Source organism: Argopecten irradians, chromosome 1 (assembly GCF_041381155.1).
Source record: "Argopecten irradians isolate NY chromosome 1, Ai_NY, whole genome shotgun sequence".
Lineage (NCBI taxonomy): Eukaryota > Metazoa > Mollusca > Bivalvia > Pectinida > Pectinidae > Argopecten > Argopecten irradians.
This window is the reverse complement of record NC_091134.1, coordinates 29,554,848-29,572,109: the sequence shown is the minus strand read 5'-3', so window position 1 is coordinate 29,572,109 and position 17,262 is coordinate 29,554,848. Positions and strand designations below refer to the sequence as shown.

At 33.4% G+C, this 17,262-nt stretch overlaps 1 protein-coding gene across 4 annotated transcripts in view; it reads right to left on the bottom strand.

Annotated features, from left to right (window-relative positions):
• Positions 1 to 1,383: 1,383 nt before the first annotated feature.
• LOC138323381 (tubby-related protein 3-like) overlaps positions 1,384 to 17,262 on the bottom strand; it is a 62,415-nt gene continuing 46,536 nt past the window's right edge. For all 4 annotated transcript variants that reach the window (XM_069267985.1, XM_069267976.1, XM_069267968.1 and 1 more), the window contains 7 exons: positions 10,751 to 11,007; positions 9,312 to 9,521; positions 8,878 to 9,090; positions 8,183 to 8,281; positions 7,638 to 7,725; positions 7,142 to 7,225; positions 1,384 to 6,715 (listed from right to left, as the gene is read on the bottom strand). In XM_069267985.1, coding sequence (XP_069124086.1) covers positions 6,582 to 6,715; positions 7,142 to 7,225; positions 7,638 to 7,725; positions 8,183 to 8,281; positions 8,878 to 9,090; positions 9,312 to 9,521; positions 10,751 to 11,007 — 1,085 coding nt within the window. In that variant the 3' untranslated portion in view covers positions 1,384 to 6,581. The remainder of the gene's footprint in view (positions 6,716 to 7,141; positions 7,226 to 7,637; positions 7,726 to 8,182; positions 8,282 to 8,877; positions 9,091 to 9,311; positions 9,522 to 10,750; positions 11,008 to 17,262) is intronic.

Genomic DNA, 17,262 nt, shown 5'->3' with positions numbered 1-17,262 from the left:
AGTACAAAGGCCTTGTATAAGTCGTGGTATATAACGTCAGTACAAAGGCCTTGTTTAAGGCGTGGTATATAACGTCAGTAGTGTTTCTTTTCTCCATTTCTAACGTTACATAACAGTTGGCAAACGCAAGATTTCCCTTTTATGAATTCAGGTTGGCCGTTATTAGAAAAGCCATTTCGTTCCATATGCGTGTTGATTTCGTCTTAAATAAATCATTGGGGGAAAAAACAAGGAACGGAGGTCAGACTTATCGGACAGTAGTTTTCTTTTCTTGTTTTAATCCTTTTTGTGTATACATTGTATATGTCACCAAGGCATTTTCCCAATCGTTTGGCAACTATGCTTCAAAGATGAAATTTTAAAAATGTTTTCAGGGGGTTCTAGTGTTTCATGGGATGTTTCAGTGATCATTTTTGATGGAATAAGTCAGGGTCTGTAGTAGAATTTGGTTTAATTTGGTGATCGCCGACTTGATCTTTACTTTTTCTCTGTTGCCATTGAATATTGAGCAAATTAAGTTCTGTGAATCCCCTACAGTTTGTTTTGATTTGGTATTACATATTTCCAGAGCTGCTTCGAATTCTCCTTGATTGGCGATATTTTGTTCAGAATGGTATGTAGATGTCATAAACGAGGTAATACGTTGTTTGTCACTGTACCATGTTCGTCAAATTAAACCGGCTTATGTTCTGAAATTTTCTATTCTTTTTTTTTTTAAATAAGGACTCGTTTTCCGTTTGTTTAATAGTCAGATCGCGGATCAAGATGACCTTTTTTGAATTTCCTTAAAGCTTTGTCTTCGATCTGCCTATAATTTTCTTGGAGGGTTTTTGTTTTTTCTTATTGTTCATAATGATTTTTAGTGATCTTACTCTTTTTCTTATTTGAAACACCAATAGAATCAGCGACTTCTTCAAAATTCCTTCTCACAATTTTTCGATTTTGGTAGATTGAAAAGGATAGCATTTGAGTCCCTGCTTTGTCGGTCTTGTAATCGCCGAGTCGTTTTACCTAAATGTACTATTTGCGTTATTTCGCCTTTTATTTCCCTAATTTTGCAATCCTTCATAGAAAGTTTAAGATTTGATTGGGTCAATAATTGGTTTTTCTGATTGGTTTGCCTTTCTTCTACTGTTACTATAATCCTTTCCCCAAGTTTTGTAATTCTATGTTCACTGTCATGTTTCAATTGTGTGAGTGAACTTTCTATTCATAGAAATATTGCTTCTGTTCCTTTCCAACAGTTGCAGGATAACGGTTCCCAAATTAAAGACCCCTTCTAAACTTGTTGAAAAACAGAAAGGATAACTACATATACATGTATATATTGTTGAAGGACAGATGGATAAATTAATTAGATGGACAAGGATTAAAAGAAACTCGTTTGTACTTAACAAGTGTTGTACTTTAATCAAGACAAACTGTGAATGCAGGCGACAACAAAACACATACTAATATTTTTTCTCGATTCCATAAAATATATATCCATTCATACATAAGTTATATACGGATAGAATCATACAATACATAATAATCAAATATTGTGACATATACAAAGACAAACTGGCATGTATTATATATATTTGGACGGCATACCTTTGTTCAGCTGATACTTCAGTAGGGGACGTTTTGGAATGTAATATAGGGAATAATTCCTAATGAGGTGAGTGCATGCGTCTTTTCACTCCCACAATCTTATTTTTCTTTTATCATTGTAATGATTTCTACACTTCTCAAAGTTTCACTTAAGTCTGAAAAAGGATTGTTTGTGAAAAAGTCACACACAAATTTTTATAGAATTTTCTTTAAAAACACACCAAAATTGTATTTCTAGTCTAAACATCACCAACCTATTGAGCTATTCTTTCTGCATTTCTATCATAAATCATAACACCAAAAACATTAAAGTCAGTATTCAAATAAATCATGTATGATAAATTAATGATGTTATTTTATTATTGTGCTAAATTATTTGATTTGAAACTTTGCAAAATGTCTCATGTAGTTACATATATGTAAATTAAAAAAATAATCAAGCAAAAACATTTTCTAAAGAAATAGCTATTTCTAATGTTGATGATTTAATATGACATTGTATAATTAAGTGATAAGGTGGGATGAAAAGTTATATGTGTTTCCAAAAAAGTTAAGTGTGCCTTAGACATAAGTCATGATCACAACCAGGAATGAATATGCAAAAATATGGTGGAACAGCATACTACTACTGTCTGATCAAGTAAAGATATCGGTGGTAAGGTTTGTGAAAAACCTCTCATTTAAGTCAATCAGTACCATAGCATTTTCAATCAAAATTTTACATGGCTATTCTTTTTTTCCGTTATAAGCACTGGTATCAATTGTTGGAACAATTGTATGTGAGAAGCAGTCATAGTGAGAACACAATGTCATTGTCACAGTTATTACCTGCTCACAGACAGGTGTGTGTCTGTATAACTGACCAGAGATGTTGACCCCATGTATCAGCTGAACCCACTCCTTCTCACCAAGTGTAAATTTAAAAAACTCTGTCGTGATTGAGGTAATTCAAAATCAAAAATTAAATAAGCAATAAACGTAAAAAAAAGATCATGAATACTTAATTACCTCTGTACAATAAAAAATATTTTGTGATCCATCAACCTATATAGAGACATGTATTATAATGTAAACAATGTCTAATCGTTTTCACAATTAACTTTTATGATCAGTCAAACATTTAATTCCATTCTAATATTTTTCCATTCACCTCTTTATCATCATGATGAACTATATTCCTGTCCCCTAATAAGTATTATTGTGATTTAAATTCTGGGTTTGATGATCAGGCATTACTTCATTTTCTGTACAGTACTGTAATAAGAAATCAATGATGATGTTCTACATGACATGCAATGTCATCACATTGTAAATATTTGATATGTAGATCAATTTGTGTATACAGATAGTCTAAACATAGTAATTTTTCGGTATATTGTTTTCAAAAGCAAAACAATCAAGCAATAATTTGAATTTTTAGAATTATATATATGCAGGTGAGCTAAAAGCAGTGATGTAAAACAGTGAATTCTACAATTTATCATATCTTTGTGTATAAAATGTGTGTTTTACATACACAAATTGATGGTACACTTTTGTAGTTTACATGGCCTACACAATATATGTTATGACACACTTTTAACAAAAAATGATAATGGATTGGTCAAAACAAAGTATGCTGACAACATGCATACAACTGTTAAAAGCTATCCTCGGTTTCCATACACAAATCTATCAAAGAAAGGCAATTTTTAGACAACTGTGTCAGTGACCTATCTTAGGCAGTGTAGGAATTCTCTAATTTGTTGTACATTTTATCACACTGCTATATAGCTTCAAAAGAAACAATATATTAAGTACATCTTTTATTTAACATATAACCTCATGAAAGACTTGAAAGTTGTTGGATTTTTCATGCAATAAAAAAACATGATAAAAATTGAAATTAAATAGGTGTAAACTACTTGTACATATACATATACACTCGATTTTACTCAAATGGCTACTGACTACTCATCTATGTTGTCTTGAAATAAGTTTTGTTAAAATGCTGGTGAATGGAAATGCTATTTGAACATTTGAACTCAACATAATAAATACAAAATAATGATTAGCACTTGTAAAGTTTTCAATGTGATTATGTATCAGCCTGTATTTGTGAACCAGAAACACATTACTTAGCCTGGGGATTCCAGTGATCCTAGCCACGGAAACCTGTGAATTCCAGTGATCCTAGCCATGGAAACCTGGGGATTCCAGTGATCCTAGCCACAAAAAAACTTTGTACAAAACAATGGAACATCATACATTGATAGTAGGCACAAGACAGTCAACAAAATTATCACATTTTACAATATTGCATTAAAAAAAATCCACCTATTTAAAAATCATATCAGCTTTGCAAATTCATCACTTCTGATGAAGTCAAACTTCAACACATCACATCAAGGATTCTCTCACTTAACTGGAGAGGGGTGATTCTCTACAACTTCTAACTTCCAATCAATTTTCAGCTAAAAGTCTGAAGACAATGAGAGAAAAATTAATATTTACACAATTAATTAAACATGAAATAGAAATCATGTGAAATCCATTAATAGACAATAAATAATGATACAAAACATTCAACCCTAGACACCTAACAATCACGCAGCAACCAAGTTGTCAACAAAATGCACTCTTGCCCATCTGTCTTAAATAGCAACAAACAAAACCACCAGCAATTTTAAAAGTTGTGATCAAAAGAAATAGATATTTCAAACAATACAGTTCCAGTAGCCCAAATAAATTATTCCTTCATCTTCTTATTTCATTTTATTCCTAAACCATTTTTTCACAAGTTACCAGGAGTTCCTGTAATTTCCTTATTTATAAACCCTATGTGTTTTTTGAAAATATACCTCTGTCTCTTTCTATATGCAATATCAATAAATGAAACTACCAGTACACCAATCCTTGAACATTTCAAAAGCATTACCTTTGACGTTTTTCAAACCTCTGTTTACGTTTTGTTAATAACTGCTATGATGTTCTCCATTCTTTGTCAAGCATTATGACATTTACACATAGTGTAAATGCTGGACAACTAAAATCTACCATGATATCAATCTCATCAAGTTTGTAAAACTGTATGATTTTTTCTTACAATGATATTTGGAATACTCTGTGTCAAAACACAAACTGTGGCTGGTCCTTCGTAACATAGCTAGCCTTAATCTACACTCATTAATGTGGACATCACAGTTAATATGACTATATCCATCTGACAAAACATGTCAGTGTCGGACCTGTATCAGTATCACTTCCACATCATATGGTCAAACCTTCAACATTGGTATTCAAAATCAAGGAAAACCTTTCAATTGTACAATTTACAAGAGATACACACATAAACATTTGTACTGCTCCTTCAGACTCCTCTTACATTAAAACATAACAATTTGGTCATCATCATCAAAACAAATTAAAATAAGCTCCATTAGCAGAGAGAGGAGAGGACAGAAGAATTCTAAAACTAATGACAAAAATAAAATTATGTCAACTCATTCACCTCTACAATATCATTATCAACTAGCTATTTCATCAAGAGTTTTCACCCCTGTAATGTTATTATGATTAAGCTGTCCCATCATCCGAGTTTCCACCCATGTAAAAATAGTATTATGAACTAGCGGTTACATCATAGTCATAAAGTATAAGGGTGAATAAATTAAAACCTGTTGGCAGGATTTCGCAGGGATCATAATACTTTCAATGCCTTAATGAAAGTATGCATCTTAGGTATACATGCTATATGAAATCAAGTCCATACAAGAAATACAAGTCCACATATGTAAAGAACAAAGTAGTACTCAAAAAATGCTTGTATATATATATACTAACTTAATCCAGGTGTTTTAACATGGATTAGACTCATGTACAGCATCAGTCTCGTAATAAACATGTGTAGAACTGTGTGTACAACCTGATGTATACATGTGTGTGACATCCAGCATGTGTCACACACATGATCTGTGTACCACACACATGATCTGTGTACCAGGTATTCAGCACAGAGTTACGTATACTCAGACAGGCATGCGCATCTTCCTCAAACTCTTAAGTGATATGTGTCATATTAAGTGATTAATTATCGTTTGTTTATACTGAATGAACATTATTAAACATCAATTATTTTCACCAGACAATAAAAATAAAAAGCAATGGAGATAAGAATTAAAAAGTCTTCACAAATTCCATCAATACATTATATATCATCAAACTGAAGAGGAAAGAAATTCCACAACCAGTCGCCTGTCTGAGAATCTTTTGAGTAATAATGTAGTGATATGACAGTTACAACCTTACACCAGATACAAAAGTATATCTTTCTTTGTCTCCCAAAATATTCTCAGTCTTTTCCCTCATTCAAAATAAAAACGTTTACCCACTACATTCATGCATTTCCATGCAGACAATCTTTGGCGTTCATATCAAAATGATTATTTACATTCTTAGTGGCGGCATGAAAAATAAAAACCTGCATATCATTGTGACAATAATAGAGTACCTTAGAACCCATCCCCTTTAGCTGGCCGGGCTCCTATACAATAAACGGAGTTGCCATTGTATTTATATCTTATAATGCAATCATGAACTCAACTAATATTACATACTAGGTGCTTTATCACATACCTAAACATTTTTCTCTAGTGATTTATCCCTTTGTGTTTGAATCACCATCCATAGAAAATATACAATTTCTACGTATTTATACTCAAGTATTCTATCACTTTCTAACGGATATGAACTAGAGCAAATGTATTTTGCAGATGATTGCGAAACTCTTATCAACAGCACTACATGTCCTAGCCATTGAGACGCCAATAAATCTCAAACAGACAAAGGAGTTACCTCCCTTGTTCTGTATGACAGTTCCTTCATGTACAATTATCTCCCTTTATCTGACATCTCAGGAAGTAATTTGAGCTAAATGACGAAGTGTGATGAATTCAGTTAAATATCACATATTTGAAACTGAACAACATGTGGTTAAGGAGTGGCTATTACTCGCATGCTAATTTACTGTCAAAACTGGACAGAGCAATGCCGAACGCCTGTACAGCACACAGTGGATAGTTAAAATCCAAGGTGAATACGTCTTCTGCTACGCGGCCAAATTGCATCACAATATAGTCCACTGAAACAGAAAACAGATACACTGAATTCTTCAGGAAATAAGTACATGTACTTGATTATATTATAAATATTTAGGTTGTACATCATATTTCCATTTTAAAAATAGCCATGTAACTTCTTTGTTTGCAAACTACTTTAATTTTTAAATAAATACAATTTATTGAATTCTACCTGTGATTTTAAGTTCTCTCTTTTCACTTTCCATGTTTTATATTTTACTGTATTTAATAAAATCAGCGCCTATGTTCCCTATTACTAGAACCCCCTCCCCTCCTACCACCAAAAGATTAAAAAAACTTCTCCAATACAGGTCTAAAGCTTAGAGATGACGATCTCTGATTGTTTTAATACAATATATAGGTTACTCATTGTGCATCACTGATCTGGTTAATTACTAGGTCCAAATTATGCTAATAGTCTAACATACCATCATTATCATGGACAATCTGGAAATTCTTCACCGACGCCTGGGTAACCCTTCCATGAAAGTTCAACACATAAGATTGTGTTTCTGAAATTGAAATCAAAATTTTCTTTCGTTGCAATGATATAAACATATGTAGTGGAGCCCTGTTTTACTGAAGTTCTCAGGAAATTGAAAAAAAAAATCATCCAAATTATCTGAATTTTATTGTCACCATGGGGAAACCACATATACAGAGACTTTACTGCAATGTAAATAAAGTAAGCGGTAATTCAATATACAATGTACATGCGTGCATGTATTTGAGTCAAATCTTTAAAGTGGGTTCAAAATACATATTGGTATTAAATTTGCTTTTCTGAATTTTGACATTTATGCAGCGATAAATACACTGTATGTTCATCAATGGCGAATATTTGATAAATTAGAACATAAATAGATCATTATTTGTTTTTGTAGCATCTGACTGGACAGAAATAATAACAAATTTAGGATTTACCGTCATTCCAAACAGGAGTTTTGTTGTGTAACTCTAGGATGTTTTCCATATTTTTCCTCTTCCATCGGTCAATAAGACCATCATTATCCTATAATATAAACAAATCACAGTTACTTCATACAGAAAAAACATTTCATCCTTAACCACTAGACCTGGCGCCGATTTCTCGAAACAAACTTAGGTCCAAAACTGACTTATAAGTCTAAAGTTTTCATATAAGTTACATAAGGAGAAAACTTTTGTTTCGAGAACTCGGAGCCAGGCCACTAGAACTTAGAAATCAGGTAAGTTAGTGACATCTTGTAAGGCTTAATTATTGACATATTTATTTCGATGAACTCTCAAAAACATGTATTCCACAGAGCCAGTACCTTGATGTAAGAGATCAGACATTACAACAACAGCACCTCTAAGTGGGATGGTTGAGGAGCCCCAAAGCTAACTATAAAGACCTCATCACAGTGTGGCACCTCATACAGTACATAACAGATATCAGGAGGAAAACCAAAATCTACCAAACTTCGTTGCTTTTGTCTCAGACTTACTGATCGCGGCTTGATGTCCACTCTCTCATGGTCAAGGTTCATCCCCGGGATTATAATGGTCATCTTTCTTGGTCCTTTGAATCCCAGCACGTTTGTTTCCTGTAATGGATTTTTAACAAACAGAATATATAATTCATTTTCAGTCAAGAAGATCATCATTCATTTATGAGGAAACCTAATCCATTTTATTTCATCAATGAGGAAACCCAATCCATTTTTATTTCATCAATGAGGAATCCCAATCCATTTTTATTTCATCAATGAGGAAACCCAATCCATTTTTATTTCATCAATGAGGAAACCCAATCCATTTTTATTTCATCAATGAGGAAACCCAATCCATTTTTATTTCATCAATGAGGAAACCCAATCCATTTTTATTTCATCAATGAGGAAACCCAATCCATTTTATTTCATCAATGAGGAAACCCAATCCATTTTATTTCATCACACCTACAAACTGTTAACCAGAGATTTTTCATAGCTACTAAATTTTGAGATTTTAAATTTTAAAACAGGTTTGCAAAGATTGATGTTTGTGATTTTCAAATTGAATGACATTTCCTTTCATTATAAGAAAAGTAAGAATATTTCCTATGGTGACCAACTTTCACAAATTTATTCTGATTGTGAAATTTCACGAAAGTAAATTGTATACAAAGGAAATTCCATTCATAGTATACTTGAATACTTACATAGACTACTCCAATCAGTTCCTTCCTTGCATTTTCATAATTCTGTTTTGGGTTATCTCCATTATCAAACAGAGTGAAGTGTGTTCCCAATAAGTTTGATCGTAGTTTTCCCACATAGGCCTCGCCTCCTCGCGACAAATCTGTCGGATCCGTGGATATCAGGTAATTGGAAGTTTTACTCTTCTTTCTTTTCCTACCCGCTAATAAAAAGATCTGAAATCATAAGACAAACATTTATAGGAATCATCATATGTAAATAAGCTATGATTTTATGGAGTTTTAGCGAATAGTTCCTGGATCAATTCTTCAATAGATCCTTTGGTATTAGTAATTAAGGTCTTTTTGATAATCTAGAAAATCTTGATAATTTGATAACTTCTGCACAGAAAAAGATTGAAACATGTAAGTTTTGATGAAGTCTGTTCCACATCTACCTTTTTGCCATCTTCCCTCTCCACATGTAAGTAGTAGGTGGGGTAGATTCCACGGTCCACGCCCTTTTTATCCCGTGTAATGCGACATTTCACGGTCTGGCCCTGAGGGGCCGGTTTGAACACAAAAGAATCTAGGTTTTCTGTGATATCAGGAGTCAGAGTGCGCCCCATAGCCCCTTGTACATCATCTCCATCATCATCCAAATCATTCTACAACAGATCAAATTACAGTAAATATCAATAAACATTGCATCCTTGGTAATTTCCAAACCCAAAATGTCCAAAATGTTCTTGGTTGTTATTTTTCATTATCTTAGTCATTAAATTTGCCATTCAAAGAGATATTCCCTTCGTCACAGACGTGAATCAACTTGAACTCAACATTCAACTGGCAGAAGGGAGACAACTGTAATATAAATATTGTGACAACCCATTGAGTGACATTCATTTGACTTGTTAAACTTGTGAACTGATTTTGAAATACCACAAAAACATTAATGGAATATGTTTCGAACTCTGCAGACTTGTTTTCCTGAAGTGTACATTTTTTTTGCATGTTTTGCCAAAAGGATTATGCATTGTTTGGGCCCTTTATGACTCCTAAATCCATTAAATTTTCAAACCTGTTATTTTGTGATTAATTTGTTGAATTTCAAGTATCTAGTACATCCCTTATACATTTAGTATGATAGTTGTGTATCATTCCAGTTGTAGCTGCCATGGCAACCATCCAAAATATACATAATTTAAGCAAATGTGAAAATCTGGTCATTTTTTGGCTATTTAAGTATCTAGAAATCAATCTGTTCAGGTAAATATTTTATTCCAATAATTGAGTGTCAATTTAACCATAGTGATAGTTTGATGCATTGAAAACTTTGATTCATGAAACTTTGATTCATACACGGGTTTGTCAGTAATTTTATAGAGTGAAGAAATTTGGAACCACGCAAAAAATTTGATACAGTGAGAAATTTTATTTATTGGAGTTTGAATCATAGTGGTTTTGACTGTAGTTAAAACAAGGGTTAATACGTTTATGTTTCTGGTGTAAAATCCATGAATTTTGAATGATGTTAGATTAATGTGTACCCTCAGTATCAATGTAGTACTTACTAAGATTGCATGTACTTATTTCTAATTGAGAAACAATCCTGTTTCATTTTGATCCTTTAAATCTGTTTCCAAGGAAGAACTGGCCTTTAATATGGAAACTGTAAATTAACTTTCTTTTGCGAGAGATTTACTTTCGCAAACCAAGTAAATTCTTGAAAGTTTATCTCCACAAATATTCAATATTTTCAATCCACAAATTGCAATCTCCATAAACTTGTTTTGAAATGAAATTAGTGAAATTCAATAGAAAAGTTAATGTTTGTTAACAGTAGATACAGTTGTGCTGAGTCTCTCCATTGCTTCTAGAAGTGTACAAAACTCACCCCTCCTGAGTTGTAATCCTCCTTGCCATTCCTCCCAGATGGTGATTTGCCCTGGGCAACCTGTTGGGGAACAATCGGTGCACTACTATCGTCAACATCTTCCACATCATCATCGCCCATATTTGGGTTCATGGACATGACGTTTCCGCCTCGTTCGCCCCGCTCTCCTGTACTTCGTTCCGCTGCTAACGCTGCCTGTTGGGCTTTCTTCTGTTTTTTGTCTTTCTTGTTCTTTGATTTATTTGGAGTTACATTATCTGAAATGAACAACACATTTTGATATCAATCTTTTCTTATTTTCTTTACCTTTTTGCCTATTTACATGGAAACATATAGCAAAAGAATTGATTTATTTTAGCTGATACACATATTTACACATCAAAAACAGCTGAAAATGAAGACCATATCAACATCAATTGTTCTAGTGTATATAAAATATGTATGGTATGATATAAAAAACTTTTAAAAAATGCATTATTTAATCTGTTATGATAAACTGGAGAAACGCTTAACGTCATTACTGGAATATGCAGTTATGAAAAAATTATATTGGTAATACATGTTTATTAATCAAAAGTTTAAAAATGTATTTAAATGATAACAACAATTTCATTATTTTTTTCCTTTAGATTTAAATTTCCTAGATTAATCAAAGCCACCTTTATGATTAATTATCAATGACTTAATAATAATAATAAATACACACAAAAACAATTAGTAATATAATGTTAAGAAAAATGAAAAACTAAATTATACTATGAGAAGGCCAAAGGTTATTTGAAACATATTTGAAAAAAAACAAAAGGCCCATTGGGCCTTAATGGTCACCTGAGATCTGATACAGAAGCATTATACCAGGCCCTTGCACTCTGATCTGACATATGAAGTTGGTCAGGACTGATGTTGGTATGTAAAATTGTATACTGATACAAAATCGACAAAATATCTAACGTAAAAACTTATATGAAATTCACACTATTGTAATGTTTTGGTGCTGGAAATACTGAAAAAATTAGTGGTACCAGTGTAATTTAGGCATCATCAATTTGGGGAAAAAAACTTTCACATAGAGGAACTGATTTTATCAATTTGACCTTTTATTCTATGAAGAGCATGCAGAAGAAAGTTTTTTAAAGAAATTAAATAAATATTGCTTAAAAATGTGTTTTTCTTATATAAACTAGAATAAATTTGACAATTAACTCTCCATTTCCCCCCGTTTTGACCCCTTCCATAGCCGCTTTTGAGGAAGGGGGATATACGGGGATTCAGAATTGCAAGTGACCATAATGCCTTTGAAGGTTTGTGCAAAATTTCCTTGATTTTGCTGCAGTAGCTTTGGAGAAAAAATTGAAAATGTAAATTGTTTAAGGTAAACAAATGCATGACGACGGACAAAAGACAATAAGAAAAGGTAACCTGAGAATCCCTCTAAGGTAACCTTGAAATGTATTTGAAACCTGATTCAGTCAACAAACATAGACTGAAACCTGATTCAGTCAGCAAACATAGACTATGATCGAAAGAAAATAGTTCAAATGTTAATGACTTTTGCAAAATATTAACTAGTTGATATGTAAACAGTGCTGCAAAGAATATGGAACTAAATAATACTATAGTCAAGCTATTTCTATAGAAGAGAAAATATTATTTCTAAATGCTTTGATTTCATTTCTAGCAAAATCTAGCAAAATTTATCAGTATTATTTTTGATGACTGAATACTAATGTGTTAAATGATGAATCAATAAAAATATCAGTGTATAATTGGGCTGTCTGAATTTTGCTTGTGTATGGCTGCAGACATCTTTACCGCTTATGATGGCCATTTATGTAGGACATCAATGTATCAAACAAAATTCTACTCAACTATAGCAGAAAAAGTTAAAGTCCTCATCACAAGAATTGGTGTATTGATGAAATCAGGAGCGATCAATTCACTAGTGACATCAGGAGCGAGCAATTTACTAGTGACATCAGGAGCGATTAATTCACTAGTGACATCAGGAGCGATCAATTCACTAGTGACATCAGGAGTGATTAATTCACTAGTGACATCAGGAGTGATTAATTCACTAGTGACATCAGGAGCGATCAATTCACTAGTGACCTCAGGAGCGATTAATTCACTAGTGACCTCAGGAGCGATTAATTCACTAGTGACATCAGGAGCGATCAATTTACTAGTGACCTCAGGAGCGATTAATTCCTAGTGACCTCAGGAGCGATTAATTCACTAGTGACCTCAGGAGCGATTAATTCACTAGTGACCTCAGGAGCGATTAATTCACTAGTGATCAGGAGCGATATTCATAGTATCAGGAGCGATAATTCACTAGTGACTCAGGAGCGATTAATTCACTAGTGACCTCAGGACGTCAGGACTCAGCGATTAATTCACTAGTGACATCAGGAGCGAGCAATTTACTAGTGACATCAGGAGTTAGCAATTTACTAGTGACATCAGGAGCGAGCAATTTACTAGTGACATCAGGAGCGATCAATTCACTAGTGACATCAGGAGCGATCAATTCACTAGTGACATCAGGAGCGATCAATTCACTACTTACATCAGGAGCGATCAATTCACTAGTGACATCAGGAGCGATCAATTCACTAGTGACATCAGGAGCGATTAATTCACTAGTGACATCAGGAGCGATCAATTCACTACTTACATCAGGAGCGATCAATTCACTAGTGACATCAGGAGCGATCAATTCACTAGTGACATCAGGAGCGATCAATTCACTAGTGACATCAGGAGCGATTAATTCACTAGTGACATCAGGAGCGATCAATTCACTACTTACATCAGGAGCGATCAATTCACTAGTGACATCAGGAGCGATCAATTCACTAGTGATATCAGCTGTGAGCAATTCACTAGTGACATCAGGAGCGATCAATTCACTAGCAATCAATTCACTAGTGACCTCAGGAGCATGCAGTTCACTAGTGACATCAGGAGCACGCAGTTCACTATTGACATTACGAGTGATCAGTTCACTATTGACATTACGAGTGATCAGTTCACTATTGACATCATAAGTGATTTGTTCACTAATAAGTTCAATAAACATCCACACACTATGAATAATTGTGATTATAATTTATAAAGGCAATGCTGCCTTCAGTAACAGCTGTTTGTATACAAATGTAGTTAATGAAAAGTAAACATTATTTGCCAGAGGTTATCAATAAACAAAATATGCCCTCAGTTTGATATTATTATGCTTCTAAATAAAAACAAAATGCTCTCAGCATGTTTTTTCATAAATTGAACGAGACCAGCTTGTTATATCCACCTGAGGCCTGACTGATCACTCCTTACACAGATAAATATAGAAACTGTCAAACATTTACTACATTAAACACTTACTTGCCAATAATTGCTTTATGTAGATTTCAATTAATTCTGTGAAGATCGAATTAACACCCGAAGTGACACTCCAATGTGTCACCTTTATAATCTTTGTTTAGTTTGTTCTTCTCCAAAAGCTAGCTTTATACTAAGTGTTAGTAAGAAAGGCTCCTGATAAAGTCAAGGATTTATACAAAGTCTGAAGAAATAAACTAGGTTAAGTGGTATCAGTGTTGGTTTTATCAATTCTAGTATTTGATTTTAAAGATAAATCTTTCTTTGTGTATAAATAAAATGTGCATACACCAAGATAGTATACATATTTGAGATTGTTATTGGCCTGACCAGAGGTGTCCTAAATTCTTGCCTAACCTGACGACCCCCATCTTCGACACGTTATCACTTCGTAAAGGTCCAATATAGACTTTAAATGTCAGTGGTGGCATTCAGCTGACGTCAGACATTTGCACATTCTTATGATATGGTAGGCAGTATCTTGGTGACCTGGCCATTGAGAATATATATACAGCAAAACAATTGTACAAGGGTCAAGGTCACAGAAACTGTGACACTTGCTATCTAATAGTATTAGTTATCAGGTTTGCACATGTAAATTTTACATGTTACATCATAGAACTGATAGAATTGTTATGTGAACAAAAGTCTGAAGTACAGCTAGCCCTGTTTTATGATAACCCAGCTAAATGTACTTATTAGTACTGTACATTGATTTGTTTACATAGAGAAAATTTATAAAACATTACACACCTATGAACTCATAAGTTGATATGAAAACACATTCAATTTGGCAAATTAAACACACAGCTGATAATATAATAAAACATGTCATATTACCATTTAATAATAAAATAAGTCTAATTAAAAAGGTTTTTCTGTATTTTAATGAGACAATTTAAGCTGAATATAAAACTTACACGGGTTATGATCCAGCCGATCGCCAGAGGAGAACTCATTATGTTCAGAATCTCCAAACTCGAATGCTTCATTGATACGAGCCCTACCCCCATTCTCCAGGTGACGAGACATGTTTATAATCCAACACTTAGATCACAACATTTAATCCAACATTGTAGATCATACACATACACCAGAACCATCCAACAGGGGACTTCCAATCAGCCATTCACACTCGAACTTGGAAACACCATCAGCTTTTTCTTGACTTTACTTGCACGAGAATCTACAGTCTATGTCCTATAACTGTTGTCTGACCAGACTGTTATGGATCTGTACTATTTATCCGTTTTATTGGCCTACATCGAGGATCTCCGTGAATGACCTACCCGTATTGAATTTAACTGATTGACTCAAATGACAAAACACTGAACCGTTTCTTTCTGCTAGACTAGTTACAGGCAAAAAACCCTAAAGCCACCCAGTGAGCAAGCGTCCACAAAGCTAAAGGTTTACTGACGATGTGTGTGATATTTTACCTGTAATCAAGCTGCACACCTGTAATTGTGTATGGTCTGCTACTTCAACACAGACCTCTTATTCAGCATGATTAAGATAACAACTTATGACAAAAATCTAAAACAAGTCTCTTTATAGCTAATCACAAGAATGAACATCAATAAAGTGACAATGATGTCAATATTGTATCCTTTACATCAACTCTTCCTAGGAAAATTAGTATTTAAGTTTATAACTGAAACACTAAGTAATGTGACATTCTATCAGGTTGAATTCCTTACCAATTAAGTGAAAAAAATAATAAAAACTGACCGAAGGACAACTTTAACTACAATAAGATAAATACCTGTTGTATTACATCCCTTACAAAGTAAATATAAAATTAGTCCAAATATTCAGTAGAAGGTGATCAACTGTTCTAGTCCTCTTTGGTTCTACACAGTAAGCTCAGACTACAGGCAAGATAGTAGACACTAAAACAAATAACAGAATCTCTTGAGGTCCCTCCCAGAGACAGAGGAACGGAGAAAAACAGCCGAGGTAAAATACGATATGGATGCCAGTTGTACATATCCCACTGTGGAGTTTTACCTGTACTCACTGTAATGGACAGTTATCTCCAGGGAATGTCCACTGATATCTATATGTTGGTAGGTCTATTAACAAATATTTCTGGTTTATCAGTTTAGTCTGAGTGGTGTGACAGCTTGTCAACTATCAGCTGTTACTCTTAAGTTATTCAGCTATATGTAATACAGAATACTTATATTTCTCAAGAATATAACAGCATAAATAACTATATATTGATAATAAATTTTAAATGCTCCTTACAGACGGAAAAAAATATAAAATATATATTTACTTTCTTTAGGATAATTATGGAGAAAATGTTTGGTTTGACTAAATAAATTCACTGTTCATCCTTTCTACAGCTATATATAGTAATTGGGAGAAACTCCCTATCACAAAAAGCCCACCGACTTACAGTCATTGAACCCCACACACTCATAAATCGATCTGGGCTATTAAAAGTGTATATAAGTAATATAACTTGTTTATAAGTAACTTCTTTTGCAATGGTTGTAAAACTTCTTTTGCAATGGTTGTAAAATAAAGTTTATAATTTAATCTTTGATATCTGCATCTGCCTTAAACTCATGACTTAGAGGTGGACGCTGCAGGTTAAATGTCAGACACTTTTACTACTAAGCCATCTGGTCAGCCAAAGCAATGTTTCGGTAGTGATTGTGCTGATCTATACAATGTAGAAGGATATATCTGCTTGAGTATTATACTCATAATGTTTTAACAAACACTGCAGTATTTACTGTATTCAGATTTATAGTGGTCTAGTCATGGCAGCAGATATGTTATACAATTTATTGGCCTACACAAATTTACTAGTGTGATATCAAAGGTATGTTGATGTATCGTGAGAGAAAGAATTAGGATAAATTGTTATATTAACCTTTTCTGTAATAATGAATTCTAGCTTCACTACTTCCTATTGAACACTATAGTTTCAAAACATATTTAAATCTCTTCTAAATTAATGTTAATTCAATCTTCTGTTGTGGTTTACCACTAAATAAGCATTAGTGACACAAAATAGTAAGAGTTATTTCCCTTTAATCAAACCTTGCCAACCTTCCAAAACTTTATGAAATGTAATCATAAAAAAGACTAATAAAAACTAAAACAAAATACAATTTGAT